The following is a 19,133-nucleotide window of genomic DNA, read 5'->3' as shown; positions in this document are numbered from 1 at the left end:
CTGCCCACTCCATACACCATCAATTCTTCCCTTAGGACAAAGGGCATTGAAGTGTGGATTAGGGTGAGGAGAAATTGGAATACATTAAAAAGGCATGTTTGAGCATTTTCTCTTAGAAGTTGTGTTTGTTTTATTTGATGTATTTAATTGAAAAAACAATCAGAGTCAGCTGTGATCATTCTGTATGAATTTTTAAATGGAGAGTAGCAAGTGGTACCCAAAGTTTGCCTGTGTTATTGCTTTGTGTTTTGACTTGTTCTGTAGCTGTAGGCCTCTCTAGGAATGATGGCAGACCTATACAGACCCTTAGCCCCCACAGACATTGACAAAGAAACTTAGTGTTTACCAAGCTTCATGTCCTGTAGCGTGACTCTTTTTACCTCACAGTGAGTTTTGGGTAAGAGTAATGGACCCAACATTTCTCAAGAAAACAACTTCAGCCTGTAGCCAACTCCCGTGGCTCCGAGCTGACGGCATTTTTCCCTTTCAAAGAGAAGCTGCTGTTTCAGCATCCTCTCCGGAGTCCTTGGCAAGATGTCAGGCCGTGTGTCAGGGGAACCCTTGCGCACATTGCTATGACGGAAGCCAAGTGCCGTCCCACAAGTATTGAGTAGTACTTAGACTCAGGGGAGTTAAAGCAGACGCACGGTATTGCACAGCTCAGGGGTGCCTTGAAGAACACCAGTGCTCATGTTATTCCTCAGCTGCCCGTGACCCAGCCCTTTCCCCGTCTGTGTGGTGTTTAGCCAATAGTGTCGGGTGAAGTGTTTTCTTTCATTACCTCCTCAAGTTAAGCAAAATTCGGACAGTTAAATGGAAGAGTTTTCATATATTTTTAAGTAGGGCCACAGCATATAGGACCCCCTAGGGGGCATTTTATTAATGAATGCTGCATGTGTTCTTGGTAAAGGCCAACGTTAAACTGGCTCCCTGTTTTGGTCCAGCTGACGGCAGATGACATTTAGGTGTGTTGTTTGGTGTGGTGACTCAATTTCCTGTAGGTTAGCTGGCAACTTCACATTGAGTCTCCCCCTACCCAGCGGGGAGGGATGGAAAGGTCAGTTACTCAATATCTTAGTACAGTTGGGGTTAACATTCCTGAAAGTGAAGACTTAATAGTAACCCTAAAATCCTGGAGCTGGTCACATTGCCTCAGTCCAAAAGAAGTAAATTCTCAGCTCAACAGGTCTTTATTCCAGCCATGGTTTTACAAAAGGGGTTTGTTTACTCTGTGGTCTGTAAATATTCTCTCACCAGTACGTACATGTTTCAGGGTAATTTCATTCTCTAAATATATAGAGAGCATGTGGGAGATTTTGGAACTTATGAACGTGATCTTGCTTGATTTCTTATAGTCAAAATCGCTAAGCGATGATTTCAATATGGAATGGGTCTTCTGAAACCAATTACTTCCCATGTCACTGTACCACCCCCTCACAGGCTAACCCGTCTAAGTGCATGATGTCTTGAAGCATTAAGTTGAAACTTTCTCGAAATTACTGTTCCACCTTAAAAAATAAAGACTGAGATATAATACATAGAGCCATATCCTGCTAGGTCCAAGGTCTGAATTCTACTTCTGATTTCAGAAAACGTTCATGAAGATAGTAAAGGTGGGGTCAGGGAGTGCATGCCACATACTGGGAGGTCCCCTGGAACTCAGGCTTTCAGAGAGTTGGGTGGCAGGAAACAGGGACACAGGACATGAAGCTTTAGAGATGTATAGAGGACGCCCGGCTTTGGACAACTGAAAAGATGACAGGAGATGGGATGCTACACAATCGCTTATGCCTCTGAATGCACTGGATGTACACACTATGGACAACTCCTGTGACCAGAAATGGTTTCCCTCCTACAGTTTCCTGTTTTACAGAGTAGGGAAAGGAAAACAGCAACAATATAACCACATAGTAAATGGACTGCCACGGTGTCCAGAGAATGCTCAGCGTACTATACGGAATGGATTCAGTATATTTAAATGTTGAACTATTGCTTCCGACCTTTAGGTTGTGGGACTACAAAGGACTTTCTATGTTTTGTATATATATATATACAGAGATACAAGCGTGTATGTACTATTTTACAGTTTTATAATCAGGGGAAGACTCAACAGATAAAATATTTAATGTTTTCCTTGTAATTTATCTTTAAGATTGTTTCCTTTGTTAAAGAAAAAAAAAGTATCAGCCTTCAATTTCAGCTCACCTGGCAAGCTTTAGGCAGCTGTTGACTCAAAGTCTATTTACAGAGATTAATGATGGCAGAAAACACAAAAAGAGGCAAATTTTAACGCATAGCACTCAAAGTGACAAGCATATGGCTTAAAAATCTTGGATTTCGACAAGCCAAGTAGTAAGCCTACCACAAATCTGGAAGTTTAGTGAAACTTATAAATTTAATGGAAATCCCAGAATCATGAGATTCAACCCACCAAATTCTTTGCCATGCTTGATAATTAGTGGGGTCTACACGGGGACAGAGTTTCTTTGCCCCACAATACTGTCAATCACAAGATTTTTGAAAAGGAGGACCCCATTCCTTTCTGCTGACAGTTTCGTAGGATAGACCCTTGGGGTTTCTACTTTTCTCTCGCTGAAGTAATATTGCTGGTCAGTTTGGGAACTGATCCCTTTAGGAAAAGTACCCAAGGTTAGCTTTTATCAACAGAACCCATTTCCCCACAATGCTTTTGATGTTTATTTCATCTACGGTGAGCAGAAACAGACTTCCAAACTTTCTGTCTTGGACCCAAGTCCAGGGTGTTCTTGTGCATTCTGCAGAGGAGACACCCTGAGGCACCGCATGTGTACATCTTACCCTGTGGTTCCTTCACATTGCTGTTCCTTTAAGGTGATTCTGAACGTGAAATGTAGCCTGTTGCCAAGTTCGAAGGCATTCTGACCCCATGGTGCTATGGTTTATCTGTTAACATCCACACTAAATTTTAGAGGGGCTGGCTGGGTATTGGCAGTTTGTCCTTAATAGAAATTATTTTATTCCCATAATCCTGTCTTTTCAAGTAAGTAAATCCCGGGGAAACTCCCAAACCTCAACCTGCAGGAAGGGTAGTGTCTGTGTGTCTGTCCTAAGTCACCTTGCTTTTGCCCAGGACACCCAGGCCTGGCAGGCTGAGCTGGGACAGAGCTGGCCCCGGGACTCCGCTGTGCGCCCTGGGTCCCCGCGGGGCAGGTGCGCGCTCGGTCGCACGCGCCTGCGCGCTGGGGGCCGGTCGAGCCCCGCCTGAGCCCCGCGGGGACCCCGGGCGGCGGGTGGCGGGCGCTCCACGCCGGGTTTTCCTCGGCTCTGGTGCAGAGCAGCCCCACAGAAGCGCCGCACACACGCGCGAGCACGGCCGCGCCTCCCGGGCTGCGCTTCAAAGCCGAGGCGCCCGGCTGCCTCCGGGGCGATGCCGCGGCGAGGTGGTGGCGGGGCGGGTGACCCGGGCAGCCGATTGCAATTCGGAATCCTTTCGTAAGGAGTCGCGGGGGAGCCAGACAGCGCCGCGGGGCCGCGAGGGGCGCGAGGGGGAGTGTTCCCGGAAAGCCAGCATGGAGCGGCGCTGCGCCCGCCCGCCCGCGGACTTGAGCGACAAAACAGGAAACGGCGGCCGCGGCTGATTCATTCGCTTCGCGCGCGGGGCTCGGCGGGAGGCGGCGGTGGAGCCGCGGCCGCGGAACGCGGACACCCGTGGACCGCTCGCCCGCCCGTCCGCCCGTCCGTGTGCGGAGCGTCCTCCCCCTCCACCTCCCCTGCCCGAGCGCGCCACCCCGGGCAACATCCGAGCGCAGGGAACCCCGAGCTTGCGCCGTTGAGAATCCGCCCGCGTCCCCGTGCCAAAAGTTGGCCTGCAGCACTTTGCGCCCCTCCCTGGAGGCCGACCCGCGACGTCAAGCTGGAGCATCCTGGCCAGCCTGAGCCCGGCCCCGCCAGTCCAGCCTCAACCCCCTGCGCGCTGCCGCCGCCGCCGCCGCCGCCGCCGCCGGGCCCGGCAATATGAAGGAGCAGCCCTCATGTGCGGGCACCGGGCATCCGAGCATGGCGGGGTACGGCAGGATGGCCCCCTTTGAACTCGCTGGTGGCCCCGTGAAGCGCTTGAGAACTGAGTCCCCATTTCCCTGTCTCTTCGCAGAGGAGGCCTACCAGAAACTGGCCAGCGAGACCCTGGAGGAGCTGGACTGGTGTCTGGACCAGCTAGAGACCCTGCAGACTAGGCACTCCGTCAGTGAGATGGCCTCCAACAAGGTAAGCCCCTGCTCTGGTTCGGGTGTCAGTGACGCTGCTAGACTGCTGATTCCCACGCTGGGGAATCACCGATCCCTGTGGCCTGGGGAAATACAGAGAGAAATTTGTCATGCTTACTGCATGTTAGCTGTTCTGCTCCTTTGGAGGGAGGTTCCTCTTTGCATACCTCCCAGTAGGTAGATTAAAACATTTTACAACAGCAACTTTGATATAGTTCGAGCATCCCTAGGACAAAGGGTCCTTAGAGTGACACTTTGCCCTTGCAGCAGAAACCCAGTAGGGTCTGGTGGCGTTGCCCATTATCAAAGGCACTGCGTGAGATTCCTGGTTGGAAAAAGAGTTGCAGGACTCTGAGGAGTCACTTAGGACGCCGCCGCCACTGACCTCGCTCAAACTCAGAGTTCACTGAACTTGCAACCTTTGCTTCCATTTCTCTGGTTCTCAGGGTTACCTTGTAAGGATCCGGGCCTTTAAATATTCTGCTCCCGGTATACATCCACAGAGGATATCAACAAAGTTCCAAGGGTCATTATGCTGTCTTTGTCTCCTTCAGTCTTGGAGACCAAATCCAGGTGTCTGAGGTCATTTAGTTACCAATAGGCTTCAGCTGGGCGTTTGTGCCGTATGTGTGCCAAGGTGCTGCTACTCAGGGCAGTTAATGGAGTTTAGGGGGCTGAGAAGTAACCTTCAGCGCCAGGCAACCTTAAAGTGGCCTAGGAGGTAAGGTGGAGTACTTTCAGAGTTGCATTTAAAACAACAACACAATCGTGTGCTTTATGTCTTTGGCCATGCAAAGACATAATTGAGATGATGTGGTTTTTAATGACTGACTGGCTGGCTTAGGGGCCAAGGAAGGCCATGTATTTGATGCACAGGGCCGGAAGAGTCCGTCAATAAGGCCATGTGGCAGTTAGTTGTCTCTCTAAGTTATTGCTGTAGGTTTGGACACCTATTTACAAGGTCAGGAGAGTTGTGACGTTTCACCCCCTTGTACCTGCCTTTCCTTTCGCTGAGTGATGCTTTCTTTTTGTCCTGCTAGCTCTGTGTGTACTTCCTTTCCCACCTGCTTTATTCCCCGTGCAGGTTTTATAAAAATGCCATGGCTTATCAGCCAGCCACTGGGTTGGTGTATTATAACGCCGTTCATAAAGATAGCCTTGTTGTTGTAGTGAAAAGTGATCTTAAACTGAAGGGGCTCCCGCCAAAGTATTAACCCCGCTGACCCACTGGTATGTACCATCTTGATAATCAAATGTGCATTCTTGCTTCTTCTTCTTCTTCTTTTTTTTTTTTTTTTTTTTGGTGTCATCTGGGCCTTGTTTCTAAATTTGTCGTGGCTCTTCATTGGAATGACCAGTGACTGCTTTCTTCTTGGGTCTGTCGCTCCCTCCCTGCAAGCAGCATTAAGGGCCATTGTTCTCATTTGACTAACAAATTCTTACTTCGTAAAATATGAATCATTTTCTTTTAACAATTTGCTTTAGAAAGCAGAAGACATGTGCTGAATAGGAACAATGTCTCCAAATGCGGAGAGGGCCCTTCTCGAGAGGCTGGAGTTCTCACTCCTTGTGTATGTACGGAGCAGAAGGCAGATCGAAGTCTGAAAGCCCCTTGCCAAGATGCATGCAGTTGCCTGTGTTTTAGTGTGATTTGACAACACTTTTCATGCATCTGAACAGCTACCTTCCTTAAAAATCCATATTCTTAATGTTGGTACCAGCGTTTGAGTTTAATAATTGATGTGAGATCGAACGATATCGTGACTTAAACTGTGAAGTGGCTTATGTCCATATTTTAAGCTGAAAACTTTACGTCATAGTAACTGCTCAAAATAATACCTTTCTTTTATAGGCATCAAATTAGACAGGGCTTTGTCTAATCTTCGCCACAAAAGGTTTTCAAACTTTGTATTAACTGCTCTAGGATGTACCGGAGGTGGGTGTATTTGGCTGAAGTGAGATATATGTAAAGTGAGAAAATACTTTTCAAAATGCATTCAGCTGTGCTTAAACCTCAAGGTTGATAGATTATGGACATGACACATTTTATACTTACGTTGGCTCAGTTAGCTACTGCTTGAATTTTCAGTGTCGCAAAGCTATTCATTTCTGTGTGATCATTCATTTCTAAACTAGTGTTCCACTTGCACGGTCTTTCAGAGATGAGAAAGTTAGCCTAGAAAGAAAAAAGTCCCTGGTAAAGGTTGTAAAGTCACCCTTCTGCTTAATAAACAAGGGCTGGAGTAAGCCACTTCCCCCGAGCAATAAAGTAGGTTGGAACAGCTTTTCAACTGAGGGCACTGAGTGACGTCCTGCCTTCAGTTTGGACTGGCAATGTGAACAGCTTCCTTGAGACATTGCTAGTCAGAGTGAATCGGTCTGATAAGTACTTGCTGGTTAGTAAACTTATCGCCCTATATTCATTCAATGTATTCAGCTCATCTCTTTTGCCTTAAAAGATCAGGACAGGTTTTTCCCTCTGTGAAAGTTAAAAAAAAATTTTTTTCCATAATATATTAAAAGACACAATAATTCACTACTAACAAATCAAGATATTTAAACTCATCATAGACATGATGATTTATTATGGAGGTGATTTGAGAGGTAGAAAGTGGGAAGCCAGGTCCTCAACCCTGCTAACAAATAATTCATATATTTAAATGAGCTCAGTAAAAGAAATTGGAGTTAACGAGCAGTTGTAAAGTAGCGTCTAACAGACAACTAGCCATGTTTTCTCCATTGCTGACACAGTGTACATAGGCTGGGACAGGAATATGGTTGAATTTTTTTTGGCCAGGGCAAGGGCTGGCTGTAACACATGTGGGATGCTTGTACTGGGGGCAGGGGTGGGGTGGGGTAAGAGATTCCAGATGGCATTTAATTTGAGTGATTAAATCTACAGCATTTACCCTCATAAGCACACTAATCTGCCTAAGATTTGTACAGATTGCCCCCGGAACCTCATTTCTACAATTGAGAGCAATTTTAGTGAGGCCTCAGAGCTTGGAGGTGGACAGACCTAGAAGTTCAGTCAGAAGTTTGTTCTTTGCTGACTGAGTTCTTTAACAAAAAAAAAAAAAAAAAAAAAAAAAAAAAAAAAAGTTAACATTTCTTAAGGTTCAATTTCCTTAGCATAATCTGGATAGAATAATAATAATAATAAATTTGAAAGGTCAATGTAAGAGTCGGAGGCCAGATTTTCTTGAGCTCCTGTTTATCCGAAATACTTGCTTTCACTAGTTTACTGCCCAAGAATAATTTTTTTTTAATTTTTGGTTGGCGTTTTATTTTTTTTATTAAGAAATTTTTTTCATTCATTCCAAGCACCAAGGATCCCCCTCTTCCCTCATTCCGGGCTCCCCAGACTCCCCCCCCCAACCCATCCCCCACTCCCCTTAACAAGAAGGCAAGGTTGGTTGGCATTTATGTGTCACAGATTTTCGTAGTTCAAAGGTCTGTCTTTATCGCCCCTAGATCACTAGAACATTTTGAAGTTCTATGCAGATGTTCAGGCTTTTCTTAAAATTCATATTTAGAATTCCAGACCAAATGGGGCACTTAGCTGTTGTACCGTAACTGAAAATGTAGACCCTTTTTTAAGTCTTCAGGACATACATAATATTGTATGAGTTTGGGGCTATTTGCTGATCTTCTATACAGATTTTGCAAGGCTAAAATACTTTCAAATGCAGAATACCTTGATGATGTTTCTGGTCACCACCCCTCCTCCTGAAAGAGGTAAATTGAGGGGGAGAGAGTGTTTGCGGGAGAGCCAGACAGGGGCCGGGTCCTCCGCTGTGGAACTCTGTACCAAGCCTTTTGTGACCTAATAAGGCACATTTTAGCGGGTCTCCCATGTAAGGGCGGTGATATTTGTAGGAGAAGAATTAAATCATTTTGAAATCTCCCTAGAAGCTCTCAACCTAAAAATGTTACTTGTTTCTGCTCTCAAATTTTCGGGGCTATTTGGCAGCTCAGTACTGTTGGAAACCACTGGGCTTCAAACTGAAGGTCGGTCTTGAAGTTGGGATTCGAGCCTCCTTAAGGTTTTTCTGTGGTTCGTTTCAGAGGCACTCACGCCAGCTCTGCACACACCGTTAAGACTTCTTTGTGCATCTTAGTTTGTCTTTTTTTGGTCCATTTCTGGTCTGTTCTCTGCTTGGCATACAAATGAAGCTGCCTGGAGCAGTTTTTTTTTTTTTTTTCCCAGCGACTTTCCCACTGGCTCCCCCTGCTGTCTAATGTGTGCATAGCACAGGGTAGCCCTTGCTGTGACTGCTGATAATGGTTTTCTTCCGGCCAGGGGGATTCCAGGAAGGAAGATGGGATGGATGTTCATAGCTGTGGCTGAGTCTTAAGATACTCCGGCCCAGCACAAGTGTAAGATAACCCAGGGGGACTGAAATTCCGTTAAGGAGGACGCTCAGTTAGTTGGAAAAGGCATTTTAATTTGTAGAGTGAAAATAGGGACAGTTTTTTAAATCTTTAAACGTTAAAACATAGAAAAGAGGATTGTTAAGAGTTCATGTGTATGCCTAAATATATAAATTTTAAGAGAAGAGCTCTTCTGTAGCTATAGAAACTCGGAACTTGGCTTCTTGGTGTTTTGAGTTTGGCGTCCTATTCTTCCAACTACTCAATAAAGGCCGACTGTGAAAGCTTCTATGTAGTTTCCATATAGATCCGCACAGTGAGTATAAAAGCTTTTGAATCCTTGTTTATGTCATCACAATTAGAAAAAAAAATGTTCCCTTGCTTTTAAGTGATCGTAGGGAAAAAGAAACACTTGTTTCAAAGGTTTGAAGTTTATGCACACATGTGCATCTCTCCGTGCACGTGTGCACACTCTTTTGGAGCTAAGAGGACAAGCAGCAGTGATTTCCCCTGCTGTCATGTGAGTCCTGGGAGTCAGACGCAGATGAGCAGGTTTGCTGATGAGTACCTTTACCTACCGAACCATCTCACAGGCCTGCAAACATGTCAGCAAAGATTTTCACTTCATTGATGAGTATGGTCTTTGATTTTAACTTAGCAAGATGCTAAGGACCAAAAGGGGCGGGGGGGGGGGGGGGAGGGTGGTGGTGGTGGTGGGGAGCCTACATTATCATCAGTTCAGTTCTTGCATCAGCGTTTGGTGTTGGTGAACTTAAACAAAACACCCCTCACATTTATGTTTCAGTAGGGTAATCATTACTAGAAGAATGCTTTCAGTTATTACCTATCAGTTTGATTTACAGGAAAATAGTGGCTTCTGTATTATGTATTATGAACTATCCTCCCCTTTAAAAAAAATCAGAATGTAAGCCTTGGCTGAGATAAAACAGTTACAGATGAGTCATATGACTTCTTTTCCCAAATAACAAGACTGGTAGACAATGCTTTGAAGCACCTGATGCTTCTATGGCATGTGGGTATCAGTAATAGGAAGGCAGTTTCTTCACTAACCGTTGGTGGAGGAGCCTAGATACACATATATTCTTAAAGAGCAGACGACTCTGCGGTGTCCACTAGGACATTAGTTAAACTGGACACAGCAGCTAACGTAACGATGAGTTTATGATCTTGTACTGTGGAAAATACCAAGCATTTTCTTTTGTTATTGTTTACTATTCTTGGCCTTTAAAAAATGTTTTGCTGAACTTTCTATGTAAGGAAGATGAGTGACATTTATTCCCTGGCCTAGCGCACACACTATTAGTGCTTACAGCAGCTCTGTGGAGTGGAAAGAACATAGACGTTTGCCGTCAGAGGAGCTTGGTTTTAAATTCCAGCGCTGCTGTTTCCTACCTAATCATTTGGGCATCAAGCCTTGCCTTCCCAAAGCTCAGCGTCTTCATTTGTAAACATGAGTAGCAAGAAGAGAAATACGATTGAAATGCTGGGCTAGGGAATGTAGGTCACTTGGTAGGGCGCCGGCCTGGTATTCGTGAAGCCCTGGGTTCAATCCCTTGTACTGTGTAAACTGGGCTGCATGGTACATGCCTGTAATCCTAGCATTCAGGAAGTAGACAGAAGGAACAGTAGTTCAAGGTCATCTGCCACTACATAGAGAGGTCAAGCCCAGCCTGTAATACAGGAGGCACTAGGGGAGGGGTGTAGGGAGAGAAGGGGGATGTAGGGAGGGAAGAGCGAGGGAGGAAGAAAGGAGAGAGAACATAGGTTACAATGTACAGAAAGTCCAGCATAGTGCAGAGCACACCCTGGGTGCTCCACAAATTATATGTATCCACAAAAAAAGCGAGTTGAAGAGAATCTAGCATTGTATTCCTCCTGGCGTGGTACACAGTGTTATTTCTGTGCCGTGAGAAAGTATAGTCTAAGTTAGTGTTTTTCAGATTTTGTGCTTTCATTGTGCTTTGATGGCTGCTGTTAGATGTTGATTCATTCAAAGCAATTTCAAAAGGTAAATCCTCACCAGAATGTTCCATGTTAAGCAAAGGGTAGCTGTAGCCATCTACATTATGACTGAAGTGTGACAAAGGAGAAAACCTGTGCCCAAGGTCCATACATTTTTGCTCACTTCCAATGGACGATGAGTGCTGTCATCTAACAGCAACTGAAACAATGTAGCAGTTCCGTTGCAATTAGAAGGGCCTGGGTTTAAACTGTAACTTTCCTTTTTTTTTTTTTTCTGCCAATGTGATTTCTCTACTAGAGGGGAGAATGGCGCACTTCTGCAGGAGAGTTTCCATCCTAGCTGCCCACTGCGCAGGCACAGTGGCCCCTGGATCTGTCTGGGCTGGATTCAGCCTCTGCCTTTTGCTGGTATAAATTGGATCACTTTGCCTCTGTGCCTCAGCCTCCTGATCTCCTATAGCTGCGAGGATGATTTCAAGAATGGTGGAGACAGAGTCAGGAACACTGCCAGTACTGATATCTTAGATCATTTATTTCCACTCATGAAAGAACATCATTAGTCTTTTGTGTGTGTGTGTGGGGGGTGGATTAGGGAGGGGTCTGCTGCTCTCCTGATTCCCATCCTTCTGATGTGTCTACTGGTGGCTTGGCGATGCTGGAACTAACCCAGGGGAATTACGTTTCCTTTTTCTCTTCTTTTCCCTCATGATCCTTACAAAGCTGCAAAGCCAGTTCTTCGTTTTGTGTGTCTGTTTTCAGGGAATTCACCTTTGTTTCTTTCTGTAATTTGACAAATAGATCAGAACAAACTGACATGGGTTTGTATGTTGTTGTTTTGAGGGTTTGTTGTTGTTGTTGCTTGTTTCTAGAATGTCTAAAATTCTGAGCTTTTTCTGGCAAAAATGCATAAAGTTACAGCAAAGAATAGTCTCTCTAGTTTTCCATATAAATAAATGCATCTATTATTCTTCTGAATAACCTAGGCACACCACCTCTCATTACAATCTAATGTATAAAAAGTATGTTCAGAGCATAGCCTTCCATCCCACCTTATAATATCACAGCCATCTGGTATACCACAAACATTCCCTTGCATTGTCAGCCGAAAGGAGTGACAAGCTCTCATACTCCAGTGTCATGAGCACTCCCAGCACTGATGTCCTGATTTCTGATACCACATTACAATTAGAGGAATTGGGATTCCTTCGAGAAATAGCCACTTCTAGAGAATCGGGCAGGGAATAGACAAGAAGAGCCTGGAGTATGTTGTGGTGCCAGCAAGTTAGGACGTGATCACACACACAGACCTCCCCTGATGAGGACATATCAGCCTGATGCAAGAGTACACCAAAAGAACACCCAGTGACCCGAGCTGGGACAATTTGAGCAAGAAAATGTGATATTAGGTTATGACCCAAATTATAAAACAAATACACATAACCCATATTGATGAAGAAGAGGAAGAGGAAGAAGAGGAGGAAGAGGAAGAGGAAGAAGAAGAAGAAGAAGAAGAAGAAGAAGAAGAAGAAGAAGAAGAAGAAGAAGAAAACTAGCAGAACAAATGATGAGGGACGGGCATAGATGAACTTCCTACCCAGAGCACTCCAAGTCACTTCTGTGGGTACTGTACCTACAAGAAGGGAGGGCTTAATTCCCCCTGCCCTGAAATATGGGCTCTGCACAGTAATTTCCTTCCATGTGGTGCAGTATGAAGTAGGAGTGTCGGGGGCTTACCTCTGTAGTGAGAATACTAAAACACTGCCTTAGCCCGTTACCAAGGTCAACATTGGCAGTTGTAAGCTGTGCTGAGCATATATCCTTGATATGATCTGATACAAATGGCACTTTGCGTCTGTCATTCTCATACTCAGAACATAACCCCAGTCTAATTACAGGAATAAGATAACAGACAAATTTTAGTCAGTGACACTCTACAAAAGACCAGGTCAGAATTCCTCGGAACCTTTTTAAGGTAGTCACAAACAAGGAACATGTAGGAAACTCACAACCAGGAGGAGCCATGGCAAGGTAATGTGACATATGGTGTCCTGGCTGGGCTTCTGGGACAGAAAAGGGACCTGTCCTAAAAAGCTAAGGAAACCCCAGCAGTGAGTGCATTTGAAATCACTGTAGTGGCCCACTAATTGTGACTGGTGTGAAACGTTAGTAATAAGGGAAACTGAGTGTGGAGTGTATGGGAATTCTGTCCTGTAAGTAAGCATGTTCTAAAACAACATGCTTAAAAACCTTTAGCCAGCCTCTTAGGCATATCTGAAATACTACCTCATTTAGAAGCCTTTTTTTTTTTTTTTTTTTTTTTTTTTTTTTTTTTTTTTTTTTTTTTTTTCCCAGACCTCTCTCTCTAGCCCCTGGCTTTCCTAATTGGATATAAGGTCCTCTTGTGATTTTTGCAAATATATGATTTTCCTAACTCTTGGCATAGTTTGTCATTGTTTTGTTTTGGTGACGAGGCATCCTATAGTGAGTGCATTTCTCCAACGCTCAGTGCACCCTTGTGTACGTGGTCACATAAAGTGATACTTAGCATGTGATGTTGGTTATGGCAAATGTCATTTCTCACTCTGGATTGGAGATTTGAGAGTCTGAGGATTGGAATTCCTGCTTTTGTGAACATGGTTTTCTTTCATGATTAGAACACTGAGCTGGCTCTTCTCACTAGGAGCCTTGGTCCTGCTGATAGATACTGGCTTTTCAGAAAAAAACAAAACAACAACAACAACAAAAAAAAAACCAGTCATGCTGAGTGGCAGTGGCACATGCCTTTAATCCCAGCACTCAGGAGGCAGAGCTAGGTGGATCTCTGTGCGTTTGAGGCCAGCCTGGTCTACAGATCAAGATCCAGGACAGGCACCAAAACTACATGGAGAAACCCTGTCTCAAAAAAACCAAAACAACAACAACAACAACAACAACAACAACAAAAAGCCAGACACATAACACAAAGTAACACAATTTAGCATATTCTGGATTAGTCTTACCTTAATTAGATTAAAATTTTAATTATGCATAGGCAAAACCACACAGGTCATGAGCGTGGCTTCTCTTTGTTTTCGTCTAGGACTATTTTATCAGTAGCGTTCTCACCATCAGTCTATTCCAACTGAGAAGGGAGAATTTGAATGTTTTCCCTGCTAGCTTGTGAAAACACGATGTGTGTTTTGAGCCTTGCCTGTTGGGTGGCGTTCTGTGACGTTTCGCCCAGTGTGCTTCAGTTCTGCTCCGAATCCCTGGCCTGCTGCATGCACAGTGATCCCCAGAGTGGCAGCCCCCCAGCTCTTACTGCTGGCAACAGTGTGCTGTGCAGATGTAGGCACCCTAATAGGAAGCACTTTGGCCTGTCATAAACAGGTCTGGAGTAGAGAAAGCACAGTTGTGATGGGGGTGTATCCATAGCAACCAGGCAAAGATGCAGCTGCCATATTGGAATACATTCAGGCCAATGGATGTGCATATACTTCCTCTCTTTCAGGAAGTTGGCTGGGCACTCTCAAGACCACAATGTCCGTTTACAGCAGTGCTCTGGTTGCTTTGTTTTAGATTTCAAGATGAAAAATACATCATAAAGAAGTATGCCTCAAAATATTTTGATGGTGTATTAAAGTAGTTTTCTTTTGTTAATTTCTTTTTTAATTTTCCCTAACCATTCCGATCCAAACTGATTACAAACAGCAGATACTTCCCTGCAGTGGAAAAGCAAATATTTGATCATACCAAAAAAAAAAAAAAGATCCTTTTTAAGGAATTAAGTTACACTGAATTACACATATTTTAAAAATAAATCGCATTTCTTAATAATTACTTACACCTTATAGCAACTCCAATGTTTAGAAAAGAAATACATTCTTTGGCCAGGAACAATTCTATTTTATATTGGCTAGATTTTTTTTTTTCAAATTTGGGGAGAAAATGAACCATCTAACCATGGTGGGCTTTGTAGCAAAATTTAATAATAAAATTAGTCTCCAATTTGGAGAGGCTTTTGGTTTTTAATAAAGAGTATTTATTAGTATTTGCAGATGCATTGGTATCGCTTTATTTGTGAGAAAACCTCATTTCACAAAAGAGTAAGCTATAATTCTGTTGAAAGAATATTTAAAAATTAAGACAGTTTGGAGTGTTTTAATTCACATAATAATTATTGGTTAGTCCCTTCCTTTCTTCGGCTGAGGGCCAAGCCTTCTGTAAGCTTAGTTTTTGTTTTTATTTTTATTTTTAATTTTTTTTTTAATATTTCAAGTCAACTTCAAAAATCAGTGATAAAATGAAAAGGATTAATATCGTCTTCAGTGTAACCTTTGACTTTCTAGTCTCTGTCTTCATAATTTTATGTTCTCTGTGTAGTCCCTTAGTTCTGCACCAGGGTGAGTAGAAAGGAGTTTTGAGAAATCATAAAGAAGCTTCTGGAAATAGACTTGTCTCTTTACTACTCCTCAAGAAAAGATGAGTTTACCTGGGAGATAGTGTCGGACCCAGAGCTCAGGTTTCCCATGCTGTTGTCAGTGGTTGAAGGGTGCAGAGAGGAACAGTCGAAGACCTGATCTTGCAGAGTAAGACACAGTACTTACTGTTCCATTCATGAAGAGTCAGGTCCAATGCGGACATGACTTCCTGCTGTTTCCTCTTCCGGTCACTCATTTAAACATTGTCCATTTGGTACGTCTGACTCCCACTGGAGCTAGTTAGAAAACCCCAGCACGGCACCTTACCACCTAACGGGAGCCACCTTGTGTGTGTGTGTTTTCTCATACCTCCACCTGGAATTGGTAGTGTAGTCCTAGAAGCAATGCACTGTTTGTCAGAAGACTCTCATCATCAATCACGGATGGATGGAGAGAGAGAGAGAGAGAGAGGGAAGGATGCGTGTTCTCAGGCTATGTTTTCCAAGCATACTCGAACATTTAATTAATTATTTAATTTCCTCGTCTATTTAGTGAGGGACTAGATTCCAAAATAGCAATAGCAGTATCAGCAAATGCTGGTTCCCAGGAGGGAACCCTCTAGTTACTAGAGGATTGTAGATGTCTAGAGGCTAGTACATCTTGTTCTGCCAGGCTCCTTTTCCAAGTCCTGTCAGATGGGAGTGAAAGCACCCCAGCCTCAGGCTCACAGGAAAAGTGTGATGTAAGACAGCCTGTGAGGCTAGAAGGTGACCTAGACAGAGGAGGCCACTTTTTAACAGGACACTGATCTTTATGCGTGGGCATTGGATAGGACAATGTAACTAAAGCTTGAGTTGCCAAGTTGGTCGAGAGTTGCGGGGTTGAGTGGGATGAAGCTTTATTGACAATGGGGGTTGTAGCATCAGGCAAAGCATACATTCGGGAAAGGTGTAAACAGGTTTAGGATTTTAAAATTAGCCTATGACTGTAAGTTGGCTTGGAGGTGGCTGTTATTGTTGTTGTTGTTGTTGTTTTCCAGTAGGGACAAAATGAGATAGGGACGTGGATTCATGAATGGGAGTAAATCATGAAAACTGAAGAAAAGTAGGGTAGACTAGAGAACTTACTGTAGAGTGTGAAGGAGGGAGGTGTAATGGGAGCAGCTGGAGCTGACCTGGGGTCAAAACTCTCTTTGGCTAGAGGCAAACTGATCAGTTGGTGTCCCTGCCCTGTCTCCAGCTAGGGCTCCTATGGTGAAATGCGCTTGTCATGAGCCATTGGGACAGCCTGGAAGGAAAAAAAGAAATCCCAGACAGGTCAGCCAAAGGGTGCAAACGTCTAAGGGAGGGCAGTCAGTTGTGGATGTGGGAGGAGGGGCAGGGCTGACTGGAGAGTGAGATTTATGGCCATGGTGTATTTCACGAGGCTCGGTCTCTTTAGCGCTGCAAGCTTGCTGTCACCTCCTTCACCTGTGACCTCCTTGAGTCATGGCCCAGTAGAAGCATGGGTAGGTTGCTCAATCCAACTCCTGGGTCATCCCCTGAGGAACATGTTGCTGGGGAGTGAAGGGTGGAAGTTGAAGAGGCAAGCTGAAGAGGGAGCAAGCTGTAAAAGCAGGGAATGAACTGTGTCCAAATTAAGTACCGTGGGTCTTGGTAATTGGTCATAAGTTGCCATTAGATGTGAGAAGAGTGCAATGAGACAGAGGAGCAGGTGATAGCCAACTTTTCTCTCCATTCTGATGTCCCCTAAATTCTGAGGAGCAATTCCACAACTGTGTAGAAATCCACCCCATACTAGAGAGGTGACCTTGGATAATTCCATTATTTCCATCTCTCTGGGACCATTTTCTATGTCAGTCAGCACTTAGATAACCCACCCCACAGGACCCCTGTCAAACAGAAGCAGAACCTACATAAAGCACTTAGTGTGCCGCCTGCCCACAGAGGCACCGTGGACTATCTTTAGTAGGGATGGGACTGCAACTATTTTTAAACTTAAAAGGTCAACTTTATATGCTGCTGTATAGGTAACCCGTTGCAACTGGAGCTTGAGTCAACAGGCGTGGGGAGAGCTTACAGGGTGCCTTTGAAATCCTGATACCCAGTCACAGTGATTTATGGGGCCTTGCTCGCTTGCATATGTGGTACTCACCAAGTTTGTTTACTTTAGTTTTAGGTCGGTAACCTAGCACCCTGCGATAGCATATTTTTAATTTAAACTGACCAGTTAACTCTGGTCACTCGGAGATTAGATGTATGAAGGCAGTCACGGGGAAGGGGGATGTGTAGATTTTTTACCCTGTTGTCTCAGAGTCGGCCTGTTTGTTGGGCTTTGACTTTCTCTCACTGTGGATGACTTCCAAGGCTCTTGATTCTGTGAACTATTGAGACTGTGGTTAACGAGGTACCAGAGATCAATCAAGATGCTGGGCATCTCCTCCTGGTCCAAGTAGACAAGACCTGAAGGTCGGCCCTTTACTCTTTGCACCGATTAGAGATGACAATCCAGCCGAGACGCGGGAGTGGAAGAGATGACCTTGAACCGGGTGCCAGCTCAGTGATGAGGTTTTAGTCATGAGTCTGACACTGGCCATGGCCAGCGACAAGAAATTCCCTAGTGGTGCAGTTGTTACAGGGGTTGAAAGTGAGTCACTGCTTAGGTGACTGATCGACTTGCCACTTCATGTCAGGCACTTTGCAGAGAACTCAAACGTGGGATTCTTATTCCAAATCTGCTATTTTTTTCTCTTTAATTGCAAAAATCTCTATCTTTAGAGGCAAAAGAGATTTGTGGGATTGACCAGTTTACCCAATTCATTTTACTGAGGTAGAAAAGTTAAGGTGGTCCAGAGCAAACCAGTCTGGTGTTACTTGTCAAGGCTTTTATCTTGAAGTGAATACAAACTGACGCTAGATCTGACATTGACTTGGGTCTTTATCAACATGTCTTTTAAGTGACATTTTGCATTTGATGTGTCTTTGTTATCTGGGATCATTTGTCACCACTCTTTGCATCAATGGACCACTTTTGTGGGTGAAAAAAAAATCATTAGTAGGGATTGGTTATGTTTTATACCTCATGACTGCTGATACCACATGTAGTTTTTAGTTTTTCAGTGAGATTGTTTTAGCCCTGATCTTAGGGACCATCTGATTGTTCCAAGGTATTTGTGTAAAAAATGAGATTTTTTTTGTGTGTGAGTACTTATATGCAAACACATAGATAACTACCAGAACATGCAGACATACCGTGGAAAAATATAGATAGCCACAGGAGCAAGTCATTGTGTGTTAATGAGCAATAGACAACTTAATCTCCTTGTAGAGAAGTTCAAAGAGCATTCATGCAACCCAGAGGAGCAGAATGATTGGGCTGCATCCCAGAATTAGTACTACTGAAGCTTGATCTGAGCATGGAGGGATTATGGAGGTGGTAATGAGTGTAGAGGTATGTTCCAGTGGTCAGACAGGGCAGGGTAGAATGGAGCATGCTTGCAGATTTCATGGCATTGAATTTCTGTGTAGGTGGGAGGTTAATGGTTCTTCTGGAAGCAAAACGCTGACTGGAAGAGAGAATCCAGCTATAGGACCAGAGGGCAGGCACAAGAGCTGTAGATCTGGCAGAACCATGCTGTCCTAGTTGCTAGTCTAAGTCACTTGTGACCCCCCGGGAGCCCTGAGGAACCCTCACATTTAATTATAAGGAACACAGCAACAGTGATTTCAGAAGGTACCTCAGGAGGCAGGGTACAGGATAGGTCATCTTGAGGGGAAACGACCCCAACAAGTAGACTCAGAGAACTAAGCCGTAAGGCGATAAGAACTTGGAACAGGTTGGAATTGACATGGAAGGTGGGCGAAGGTGGCAAGACACAGGAAACAAGGCAGAGGAGGCTGTAGCCAGCGAGGTGGAATTCTCAACCCAGACAATGTTTAGGAGGAAAAGGCAGTAGTGAGTGGGAGATCCTGGACAGTTTCTCAGTTCAATCTGTAGGCATGAAATTGAGGTGAGGTCATATGTCCACACAGAAGTAACCCGCCTGTCTTCAATAGTCAGGACAAGATCAAGAAAACAAATGACAGGACTGGAGAGATGACTCTGGAGTTAAGAGTACTTCCTGCTCTTCCAGAGG

The 19,133-nt window shown here is 44.4% G+C and overlaps 1 protein-coding gene and 1 long non-coding RNA gene across 11 annotated transcripts in view; one reads left to right on the top strand and one right to left on the bottom strand.

Annotated features, from left to right (window-relative positions):
* LOC131921393 (uncharacterized) overlaps nucleotides 1-8,049 on the bottom strand; it is a 32,397-nt gene extending 24,348 nt beyond the window's left edge. For 5 of the 6 annotated variants that reach the window (XR_009381991.1, XR_009381992.1, XR_009381990.1 and 2 more), the window contains exons 1-3: nucleotides 7,939-8,049; nucleotides 6,298-6,417; nucleotides 4,141-4,324 (exon numbers count right to left, since the gene is read on the bottom strand). This is a non-coding gene — a long non-coding RNA (uncharacterized LOC131921393). Of the gene's footprint in view, nucleotides 1-4,140; nucleotides 4,325-5,479; nucleotides 5,634-6,297; nucleotides 6,418-7,938 lie in introns of all 6 variants that reach the window. The other variant, XR_009381993.1, reaches the window with a different exon arrangement.
* Nucleotides 1-19,133, top strand: part of Pde4d (phosphodiesterase 4D) — a 267,034-nt gene that overhangs the window by 207,342 nt on the left and 40,559 nt on the right. The window contains exons 1-2 of one of the 5 annotated variants that reach the window (XM_059276077.1): nucleotides 3,756-4,043; nucleotides 4,130-4,242. In XM_059276077.1, the coding sequence (XP_059132060.1) occupies nucleotides 4,228-4,242 (15 nt within the window). In that variant the 5' untranslated portion in view covers nucleotides 3,756-4,043; nucleotides 4,130-4,227. Of the gene's footprint in view, nucleotides 1-3,755; nucleotides 4,044-4,129; nucleotides 4,243-4,829; nucleotides 4,963-8,088; nucleotides 8,253-8,508; nucleotides 8,932-19,133 lie in introns of those variants that run through there. The other 4 variants (XM_059276081.1, XM_059276079.1, XM_059276078.1 and 1 more) reach the window with 4 other exon arrangements.

This window comes from Peromyscus eremicus, chromosome 11, assembly GCF_949786415.1.
Source record: "Peromyscus eremicus chromosome 11, PerEre_H2_v1, whole genome shotgun sequence".
NCBI classification, from domain to species: Eukaryota; Metazoa; Chordata; class Mammalia; order Rodentia; family Cricetidae; genus Peromyscus; species Peromyscus eremicus.
Note: the sequence above shows the minus strand (reverse complement) of the source record. Positions and strands in the feature narration are given on the sequence as shown.